Raw genomic sequence first — 11409 nt, 5'->3', positions numbered from 1 at the left:
GATTTTTAGTAATTCAAAGATGGAAATTTGAGCATTTGTCTTTTCAATTGTTCAACAATGCTATATCCAGAGGATAATGAAGAAGTTAGCCTTATAAATTTATCAAATGTTGATTCTTTTTGTTTGTTTGACGAGGCTAGTAAGTTTGATGTTGTTTGAGCAGAAGTTGAAGAACTAGCTCCTTGGAGAGTTACTTTCTTTTGAGAATGGGTCATAGCCTTTGCATATCATGATTCATTTTGTTTATCTTGGATTATGATCACATTGCAATATTCAGATTGGGAAGGGTTAATCATGTTGATGACGTTGTCATTGCTGGTATAAGTATAATTTACTTTGGCACCTCCTTTGGTCTTTGAGGAATCACCTTGTTAGTAAATAGGTAAGGGGTCCTTAAAAGCTTTATGATCAACATTTGTCGAGTGATTCCCGACAATAATTTTACCAGCGTCTATGAGATCTTGGATCTCATGCTTGAGCTTCATGCAGTTGTTTGTGTTGTGACCTTTATGTTGCCCTTTTTTTGCTTGTCCTTGATGACAAAAGTGTTCATTGTTTTTTGCACGCACTTTTTGTCTTGGCATGTGACTTTGACAATAGTCAAGCACTTTATTCATTTTGATGACATGGTAATCCACTCAAGCACTTAATGATGAGTCAGTGGCAATCCACGTGGGCAGTGACACTTGAAAACGTATCTTATTATTATGTTTTTTCACAGACTTCAAATATCATTCATTATGTCTTGGGGTTCGAATGAAAGCTTTTAGGGTAAACAAAAGACTCTTTTTGTTGAACGATGGAAATCTTTATGCAGCACCGCCATGGGAGTTTGTTTTTGTGGTAGTTATAGGCGGATTTATTGGAAGTTTTTCCTTGTGGGTTTGGAGTATGTCAGGTTATTTGCTATGCAGATTCAAATGGAGACATTTTTTGTCGCATTTCATGGAGGTATTTGCAGATTTTCAGGGATATTTTTCCAAGTTTTACGATTCACCATTTTTCAGGTATTATCATTCACGTTTCTCTTTCTTAGCTTACAGTTCTGCATGAAAGATAAAAGAAAAATGAAATGAAAAGGTTGTTTAATTTTAGTTTGAAGGAAAATGGTTTATAGTTTTTGAGAAAGGGAAAATGTTTACTACAGATTGGTTACGGTTACTTTCAGTTAAAAAAAATGAAAGAAACTGGTTTTATTTTGGGATTCAAAAACAAAATATTTCTGCAAATTATGTGTATGATTGAAACCCTAACTAGGGTTTAGGTACCCTAGTTCGAGGGTATCCTCTGAAGTTTACAGCTGGCTTCGTTATTTAAACAAAAATATGAGACATTACCTAAGTGGGAAGATATAGCAGAAAAACATTTCATGAAATATATTGTTTTTATTTGGGATACATTACTCTGGTTTTTTATAACAGAGGTATAACACTGTTTCATATAGTGAGTATTGAAATGGGTATTATTGTAAAAAAAACTTATACTTGTTTGGTATTCAACTGTGGTCGTGGAACTGCAGGTAAATATGCAATTTTAAAATGATTGGTGAATACAAATATAGACTTGGCTATTGGTTTGAGGTGTTGAGTTGATCTCCACCATTGTAATTAGTTGATGATTGAGTTGAAATATAGCAAGCAAGTTCGAGTGGTTTTTTATACCCCATGAGGGTTTTTCCACTCAGGAAAATCGTGTGTTATGTGATGCCAATTTATACTCAGATTGTGTTATTAAAAGTTCAATATTTTCATTCTATTGTAAGTTAAATCTGGTTCATGCATTGCTCTGATACTTTGTCATTGTTCCTATTTGTTCAAATAGTCAAAGAGTCCATATGTTTAAAACTTTCATTCAAAGTATGATGTTTGAATGTTAAAGACAAGTTAAATCTGCATTTTGAGAGTTTGAAGGTTTTGTTTCAAAAAGCATTATAAGATTGTTCACTCAAAATTAATTGAACAATATGAATTCATGCTTTTAATAAGTTAAGTTGCATATCATTCTGTTAAATGTTCACTCTGCTTCATCATTTCATTCATTTAGTCCAAGGTCAATTTGTTATAATCTTGCAGTCAAGCCGTAAAAGTTTAAAATTTATATCACTCTGATTCACATCCCCCCCCCCCCCCCCCCTCAGAGTGTTTCCACTTCCAACAAGTGGTATCAAAGCATAGGGTCCTGCATGGTTAGGTCTTTCCTAGGATAGATCTTGGTTTTTTGGAAGTCTTTTTTATCATGTCTCATATTCAAGTGGGGTCTTCTGTTACTAGAGCTCCATTATTTGATGGAACTGATTATGTATTCTGGAAAATCAGAATGGAAACATATCTAATTTCATTAGACCTTGATGTATGGAATATTGTTTGTAGTAAGTACTCAGTACCTGCTACTATACCTACAGATCCTGATGAAAAAAAACAATATGAAATGAATGCTAGAGCCAAACATGCTATTTTGTGTGGGCTGACCAAAGATGTCTTTGTTAAAATCATGCATTGCAAATCTGCACATGAGATTTGGGAAAAACTTGAAAACATTTATCAAGGTAATGAAAAAGTCAAACAGTCTAAAATACTCACCCTCAAAACTCAGTTTGAGGAAATGAGAATGAAGGATGATGAAAAAGTTGCAGAATACTTTCTATGGATTGATGAAGTTGTAAATGGGATGAGAGGATTAGGTGAAGAGGTTGATGAATTCACAGTGGTTAAGAAAGAGATTAGAACCCTATTGCCTAAATATGAAACTAAAGTCTCTTCTCTTGAAGAAAAGAAAAATTTCAATAAACTTACTCTAGATGATCTTCAAGGAACCTTGACTGCATTTGAAATGAGAACAAATAAAGTTGACAATGCTAGTTCATTGTTAAAAGAGACTGCCTTCAAAACAGAGAAGAAAGAGGATGTGATTAGTGAATCTGACTTATCTGATTCCTTAGAGGCTCTCTTAGTAAGAAAACTCAAAAAGAAATACAGAAGCAAGTTGCCTCTGAAATGCTTTGCTTGTGGCAAAGTTGGTCACTTTGCAGCCTAATGTCCTCATGCTAAACAAAACAATGATGATGATCAAAATGAAAAACATTATAAGAAAAAGGCTTTCAGTCCTAAGAAGAAATTCAACTTTAACAATTTTAAAAAGAAAAAGAGTCTATTCAGCAAAGAAGACTCTGATGATGAGTCAGATGACTCTCTAAGTGATGAAGGTGAAACCTTATTCATGGCTGAAATTGATTCATCTAAGACTGCAAGTAGTAAAATATTCAGTAAATTGAATAGTCAATCAGATTCAGAGAATTGTGAGATAAATCTTGAAGGTGAATTACTTTGTGCCCTTCAAGAAATTAAAAAACTCAAGAAACTCATCTCCTCTCAGGAGAAAAGTTCAGATAATTTGACTATCTCTCTTCAAACTGAATTAGATGACTCAAAAAGAGCTATAGGGAATCTCAGATCAGTACTCTCTGATAAAGAAAAGGAGATTCAAGCACTCAAACAGCAGGTTAAATCTCTCAAAAACCAAGTTGAAGAACGTGAAAGAACCATTGACTTGCATAATATGCTAGGGAAACAAAAACAACCTACTGACACGGGTGAATGTTCAAAATCTGCAAATCAGAATGTAAAAACTAATAGCAAGAAAAATCTATTTGAAAGAAAGTGGAACAATTTCAGGTTTAATTCCTTCTTCAATGGATATTGTTTTTTTTGTAACAGATTTGGTCACAAAATTAGCACCTGCAAATTCATGATGCCTAAACCACCAAGGTTTGGCCACAATCAATATTTTGGCTTTCCTAAAACTATCAGATGTTTCAAGTTTAATGATATTGATCATATTTCTAGACAGTCCAGACAAAATAAATCAACTACAGAAAAGGTTTGGAGACCCAAACAAATTCAAAACATAGAACAATTCTTGCTTGTTCAAACTACTTTTCTATCTAATAAGAAATCTTTATGGGTTGTTGATAGTGGTTGTTCTAACCACATGACAGGGGATAAAGACAAGTTCTTGGAACTTGAAGACTATGTTGGTGGTTGTGTAAAGTTTGGTGACAATTCTGGAATTCAAATAAAAGGTAGAGGGTCTTTACTTCTTAATGATGATACACCTCTTCATGATGTGTATTATGTAGAAGGCCTTAAACACAACTTGTTGAGTGTCAGTCAAATCTGTGATAGTGGATACAATATCTCATTCAACTCACAAGGTTGTGCAATCAAGTCTGGTAAAACAGTTGCAACAGGATTAAGGACACATGGCAATATATATAATCTTCTTGACTCATCAAATAATGAAAGAAATGAAGGTATGTGTCTTATGGGTCAAATTGAAGACAATTGGCTGTGGCATAAACGTTTAGGTCACATAAATTTTGATAATCTGGTTAGAATCAGTAAATATCAGAATGTAAGAGGACTACCAATGCTCAGTAAACCAGAAAATGTTGTTTGTTCTGGGTGTATCAAAGGCAAAAACAAAGGTAAGCTTCAAGTCAAAGGAACATTCCTCTACTAAACCTTTGCAACTAGTTCACACTAATCTATGTGGTCCTACTAGGACTAAGTCCATCGATGGTGAAAAATACTTCATGTTGTTTGTTGATGACTACACAAGAATGGTTTGGGTAACTTTTCTCAAACACAAATCAGAAGCCTTTGAAGGTTCAAAATCTTTCGTAAAATGGTAGAAAGAGAATCAAAGTTCAAACTTAAATGTTTGCGTTCAGATAAAGGAGGAGAGTTTACCTCTCAAGAATTCATTGAGTATTGTAAAAATCATGGCATAAAAAGACAGTATGCAACCACTAGAACACCCCAACAAAATGGGGTAGTTGAACGGAAAAATAGAACTGTCAAGGAAATGGCTAGAACTATGTTAGATGAAGCCAAGTTACCTGATAGATTTTGGAAAGAAGTTGTTCATACAGCTGTCTATATCTTAAACAGGGTACAAATCATAGTGAAATCTAATTTCACTCCTTATGAACTGTGGTATGGCCATTCTGCAACTATCAAGTACTTTAAAAATTTTGGTTACAAATGTTTTATTAAAAAGGATGATGAAAATCTGGGTAGTTTTCAATCTAAATTAGATGAGGGTATCTTTTTAGGTTACTCTACACATAGTAAAGCATATAAATGCTTCAATTTAAGGTTGCATAAGATTGTTGAAACTATAAATGTTACATTTGATGAGAAGGCATTTCTAGATGATAATCATGTGCAGGATGTTGAAGAGGAGCATACAATAGCACTTGACAGATCTCCTGAATCTGCTAGAGCAAATATTTGTTAGCAGGAGAATGCATCAAGTTCCAAAGTAGTGATTCCTCAAAATACACCCTCCAGGATTATTACCAAGAGACATCCTCAAAATTTGATTATTAGGGATAAAGATGCAGGAATACTAACTAGAAGAAAAGCCAAGTTTGAGGAACAATCTCAAATTGCTAAGCATTTCTGTTTGATAACTAAATTTGAGCCTAAAACTGTTAATGATGCATTAAATGATAATTGTTGGTTGAAGGCAATGCAGGATGAAATCAATCAGATTGAGAAAAATAAGACTTGGGAGTTAGTCCCAAGACTAGATAATAAAAATGTAATTGGTGGCAAATGGATTTTCCGAAACAAGTTAGATGAAAGTGGCAAAGTGGTTCGAAATAAAGCACGCTTTGTGTGCAAAGGATATGCTCAACAAGAAGGTATAGACTTTGGAGAAACTTATGCTCCTGTTGCTCGTATGGAATCAATTAGAATTTTCTTGGCTTATTCATGTTTTAAAATTTTCAAAGTTTATCAAATGAACGTTAAAACTGCTATCTTGAATGGCTACTTAGATGAAAAGGTTTATATGGAACAACCTGAAGGTTTTGTGTCAAAGGACAATCCTGACTTTGTCTACAGGTTGAAAAAGGCCTTATATGGTCTTAAACAAGCTCCCAGAGCTTGGTATTCCCAGTTGGATGCACATTTAACAGCCAATGGCTGCACTAGAGGTGGTGTTGACAACAATCTGTATGTCAAGGTTGAAGGTGATGATATCCTTGTGGTTGAGGTTTATGTAGATGATATTATCTTTGGTTGCAATAATGATGCATTATCCAAGAAATTTTCTACTATCATGGAATCTTAATTTGAGATGTCAATGTCAGGAGAATTAACATTTTTTCTTGGGCTTCAAGTTTCACAGCTGGAACAAGGCATATTTTTGTCACAAACCAAGTATGCCAAAGAGATGTTAAAAAGGTTTCAAATGGATGACTGTCGTCCAGTTAGCACCCCCATGATGACAGGTTGGAAGTTATCTAAAACTAATGATTCTCCTGATGTTAATCAATCAGAATATAGATCAATGATAGGTAGCTTACTGTATTTAACAGCCTCTAGGCCAGATTTAATGCAATCCGTTTGCATGGTGTCAAGATTTCAATCTGCCCCCAAACAGTCACATTTAACTACGGTTAAATGAATTTTCAAGTATATACAAGGCACACTTGACTTTGGCCTATGGTATCCTCGCAATACTGATTTTACATTGATGGCTTTTACTGATGCGGATTGGGCTGGTTGTTTAGATGATAGATGAAGCACCAGCGGTGCTACATTTTACCTTGGTGATCGTCTTGTTGCTTGGCACAGCAAAAAACAAGACTCGGTCTCCTTATCAACTACAGAGGCTGAATATATTGCCGCCACTTCTTGTTGCACTCAACTTTTGTGGATGGCACAACAGTTACTTGATATGGGTATCAAAGTTCCTAAGCCCATTTCTATTTTCTGTGACAATACTAGTGCCATCAATTTGTCCAAGAACCATGTACTGCACTCCAGGACCAAACATATTGCCATTAAGTTTCACTTTCTGTGAGAAAAAGTGCTTGCTAATGAAGTTCAGATTCTGCATGTGCCTACACAAGCACAAGTAGCTGACATTTTCACTAAAGCATTGCCTAAGGAGGTGTTTGAAAGATTCAGAGAATGATTGGGAGTTATCTCTTAATCTCTTGTTGCTTAAATTTTGTGCATAGGTTAAGGGGGAGCTTGGAACTTCCACAGTAGCATTTGTTTTGCTTCCCTTGGATATGTGATGCTGCGCATTTTCTTCTTGTTCCCCTTTGTCCTTGAGACAAAAAGGGGGAGTATTCATCATTGGTCTGGTCTTATTGATTCATCTTTGTGGTTATACCTGGTTATCTATGTGGTTACAGCTGGTTATATTGATTCCCGGCTGGTTATATTGATTCATTTATGTGGTTACAGAATACTGACTTCATCTCTGTGGTTACAACTGGTTATATTGATTCCTTTATGTGGTTACAGTGATTCATTTACGTCATTGGATAATGATTTGTGGTTACAATGATTCATTTCTTCACAAACAGTCGTTACAGTGATTACATCTTTTACAGTGGTATTGACAATTTTGTTGACTTCCTTTTCAGCGGTACCGTGGTCACAATGATGGCTTGTTTTGCCATCAATGACAAAGGGGGAGTTTGTTGCCCTTTTTTTTCTTGTCCTTGATGACAAAAGTGTTCATTGTTTTTTGCACGCACTTTTTGTCTTGGCATTTGACTTTGACAGCAGTCAAACACTTTATTCATTTTGATGACATGGTAATCCACTCAAGCACTTAATGATGAGTCAGTGGCAATCCACGTGGGCAGTGACACTTGAAAATGTATCTTATTATTATGTTTTTTCACGGACTTCAAATATCATTCATTATGTCTTGGGGTTCGAATGAAAGCCTTTAGGGTAAACAAAAGAGTCTTTTTGTTGAACGATGGAAACCTTTATGCAGCACCGCCATGGGAGTTTGTTTTTGTGGTAGTTACAGGCAGATTTATTGGAAGTTTCTCCTTGTGGGTTTGGAGTATGTCAGGTTATTTGCTATGCAGATTTGAATGGAGACACTTTTGGTTGCATTTCATGGAGGTATTTGCAGATTTCAGGGATATTTTTCCAGGTTTTACGATTCACCATTTTTCAGGTATTATCATTCACGTTTCTCTTTCTTAGCTTACAGTTCTGTATGAAAGATAAAAGAAAAATGAAATGAAAAGGTTGTTTGATTTTAGTTTGAAGGAAAATGGTTTATAGTTTTTGAGAAAGGGAAAATGTTTACTACAGATTGGTTACAGTTACTTTCAGTTAAAAAAAATGAAAGAAGTTGGTTTTATTTTTGGATTCAAAAACAAAATATTTCTGCAAATTATGTGTATGATTGAAACCCTAACTAGGGTTTAGGTACCCCAGTTCGAGGGTATCCTCTGAAGTTTACAGTTGGCTTCGTTATTTAAACAAAAATATGAGACATTACCTGAGTGGGAAGATATAGCAAAAAAACATTTCATGAAATATATTGTTTTTATTTGGGATACATTACTCTGGTTTTTTATAACAGAGGTATAACACTGTTTCATACAGTGAGTATTGAAATCGGTATTATTGTAAAAAAAACTTATACTTGTTTGGTATTCAACTGTGGTCGTGGAACTGCAAGTAAATATGCAGTTTTAAAATCATTGGTGAATACAAATATAGACTTGGCTATTGGTTTGAGGTGTTGAGTTGATCTCCACCATTGTAATCAGTTGATGATTGAGTTGAAATAAAGCAAGCAGGTTCGAGTTGTTTTTTCTACCCCATGAAAATCGTGTGTTATGTGATGCCAATTTATACTCAGATTGTGTTGTTAAAAGTTCAATATTTTCATTCTATTGTAAGTTAAATTTGGTTCATGCATTGCTCTGATACTTTGTCATTGTTCCTATTTGTTCAAATAGTCAAAGAGTCCATCTGTTTAAAACTTTCATTCAAAGTATGATGTTTGAATGTTAAAGACAAGTTAAATCTGCATTTTGAGAGTTTGAAGGTTTTGTTTCAAAAAGCATTATAAGATTGTTCACTCAGATTTAATTGAACATTATGAATTCATGCTTTTAATAAGTTAAACTGTATATCATTCTGTTAAATGTTCACTCTGCTTCATCATTTCATTCATTTAGTCCAAGGTCAATTTGTTATAATCTTGCAGTCAAGCCATAAAAGTTTAAAAGTTATATCACTCTGATTCACCCCCCACGCCCCCCCCTCCCCCCCCTCAGAGTGTTTCCACTTCCAACACTTTATTCCCATGGTAGTCGCAGTATTCATTTTCTCTCCACCATTTTGGTTTGACTTCCAGATCATATGTCCTATAATTATCTGGTAACGTTATCAGGTTGTTTGCCAATAGAGTTTGAAATAGGATTTGTATGATTCTTCTAGAGGAGTGAATTCACGTCTAGGTTTTGAAAGCCAAGGTTTCTCTTTGAACCACTATTTTGCTTTCTTTGGAGGATTTTTCATTGTGGTTTCAGCTGCTTTGAGTTCTTGTGTGCCACTAGCCAAGTTGAATATCGTGGGCTTTAAGTTGGTTTTAACAGTGTCTACTACTCCATCATTAACAATGTTCTTATTGTTGTATTTATCATACTTCCAATACTTGTTCTTCTCTTTAGAGCTAGATCTTGGTTGTGTTTCTTTCCAAGGCGTGATATCTCCTTTCTTTATAAGCACATCTTCCATTCGGATAGCATTATCTAACATTTTGTTAAATGATGGGTGCACTTGCATTTGGATACTATATTTCAATTCAAGGATCAGATTGTTGACGAATATATCCATTTTCTCAGCATCTGGGATAGGTCGTGAATACCTAGAGAACATCTTTCTCCAACATTGGAGGAAAGTGAGAAAAGGGTCCCCTGTTTTCTGTTTGGTATTGCAAAGTTCGATCATAGTAACAGGATGTTGAATGTTGTAGGAGTATTGTTTTAAAAACAGTTGGATTAGTTCTTCAAAAGTTTTTATCCCCTTAGGTAGACTTGAGAACCATTCCATAGCTTGTCCTCCCAAACTCCTCAGAAAAAGGGGCATGAGATACGTTTGATCGTGCATGAACTCCATGCAGGCAGCACAAAATTCTCTGACATGATCTTGAGGATCTGAGGTACTATCATATTTGTCAAATTTTGGAATCTCGACTCGTTAAGGGAATGGAGACATGTATAGGTTTTTGTCAAATGGAAATAGGCATATTGTCTCCATAGAATATTATTTTAGGGACTTATCCTTGTTTTTTAGTTCTGTGATCTCAATCTGCAAGGCTTGTAATTGTCTGTGTACCATTATTATAGGTGATTCTTCCTTTTTAGTAATGAGAGTCTGAACATCATATCCAATAGGAAGTTTGGCGCTTTGTTTTGCTAGTTCTAGAAAATAATCTTCTTTTTATCTAGCCATGATAGCCTTCATCATTTTTTGGAAATCTTTATCCTTTTGACATTTATGAATATCTTTTTCTGGATGTTCAGAATCTTCAACTTCACTTGATGAGGAATCATTATTAGTTTCATGAATATTGAGGTTGTCTTCGTCATTTTGTTCTGTTCTAGGTATAGTGGGAGATAAAGGTTCATCATAAATTAGTATCTCTGATGATGAAGGTTTATCAATTAGGGGATCCTCTTCATAAAATGGATTCTCTTTATATGAAAAGGGCTTCCCTTTGCCTTTGGCATCTTTCTTATGATAACTCCTGGTTTGAATAGGCATTTTTATTGATAGGTGTGACCTAAAGCTGTTTGTGATGCAGAAGTCAAGATCAAATTCAAAGCTAGTTGTTCAGTTAACGTATTGTTTGAGAGAAGCAACTAAGATTTAGTCTGGTTTTAGGAACAATCTATCCTGTATAAGATGTTTATCTAAGTTGATCCGAGAGAAGTGACTAAGACTCAGTCTGGTTTCAAGAAATATATATCCTGTATAAGACATTTATCTAAGTGACTTAGGTTTGATATGCAGTTTTTTGAACTAGCTGAAAGATGATCGACAAAATCGTGCAACACAAATGGCAGAGGTACACTGTTTTGATTTGTTTATGCTCAGGATGATGATAATTAGTTTTATGCTCGTTGTAGAATTTTTTAGGCAAGTTTGACTATTCTAGATTGACAAAATCAGAGATTTGTACGACAGGTTTCTCAAGATCGGATGACAATTCAATAGTTTCAGGACGACAACAACAGTGTTTCGTACGAGTTGCTGCCTAGTACCATAAGACAGATGGGTATGTCTAGAACGATAGACTATTCAATGTAATGTTTTATCGTACAACATAGGAGTAAAGCTCAAATGATAGACTGTTAGGACTAATGGAATTTTGTATGACACATAATATGAAACAAAACGATAAATCAGAAGACTTGTACGACTATTTGCTGGACAGAGGTAAAATTCTGAGTTTTCAATGACTGAGTATGACCAGATTTGAGATGGACTGATTTTTTTATTGCTAACTAATGATGAGCAGTTTAGAGGTGGATTGAGTTTTTGACAGCTAAGGTATACTAGTTTG

The 11409-nt window shown here is 34.8% G+C and overlaps 1 protein-coding gene across 1 annotated transcript; it reads left to right on the top strand.

Moving 5' to 3' along the window:
* Nucleotides 1-2235: 2235 nt before the first annotated feature.
* On the top strand, nt 2236-3033 carry LOC131077401 (uncharacterized). Its single transcript, XM_058014896.2, has one exon. The coding sequence runs from the start codon at nt 2236-2238 to the stop codon at nt 3031-3033; it is 798 nt and encodes a 265-aa protein (XP_057870879.2).
* The last annotated feature ends 8376 nt before the right edge of the window (nt 3034-11409 follow it).

Source organism: Cryptomeria japonica, chromosome 4 (assembly GCF_030272615.1).
Source record: "Cryptomeria japonica chromosome 4, Sugi_1.0, whole genome shotgun sequence".
In the NCBI taxonomy this organism is placed as follows: domain Eukaryota; kingdom Viridiplantae; phylum Streptophyta; class Pinopsida; order Cupressales; family Cupressaceae; genus Cryptomeria; species Cryptomeria japonica.
Note: the sequence above shows the minus strand (reverse complement) of the source record. Positions and strands in the feature narration are given on the sequence as shown.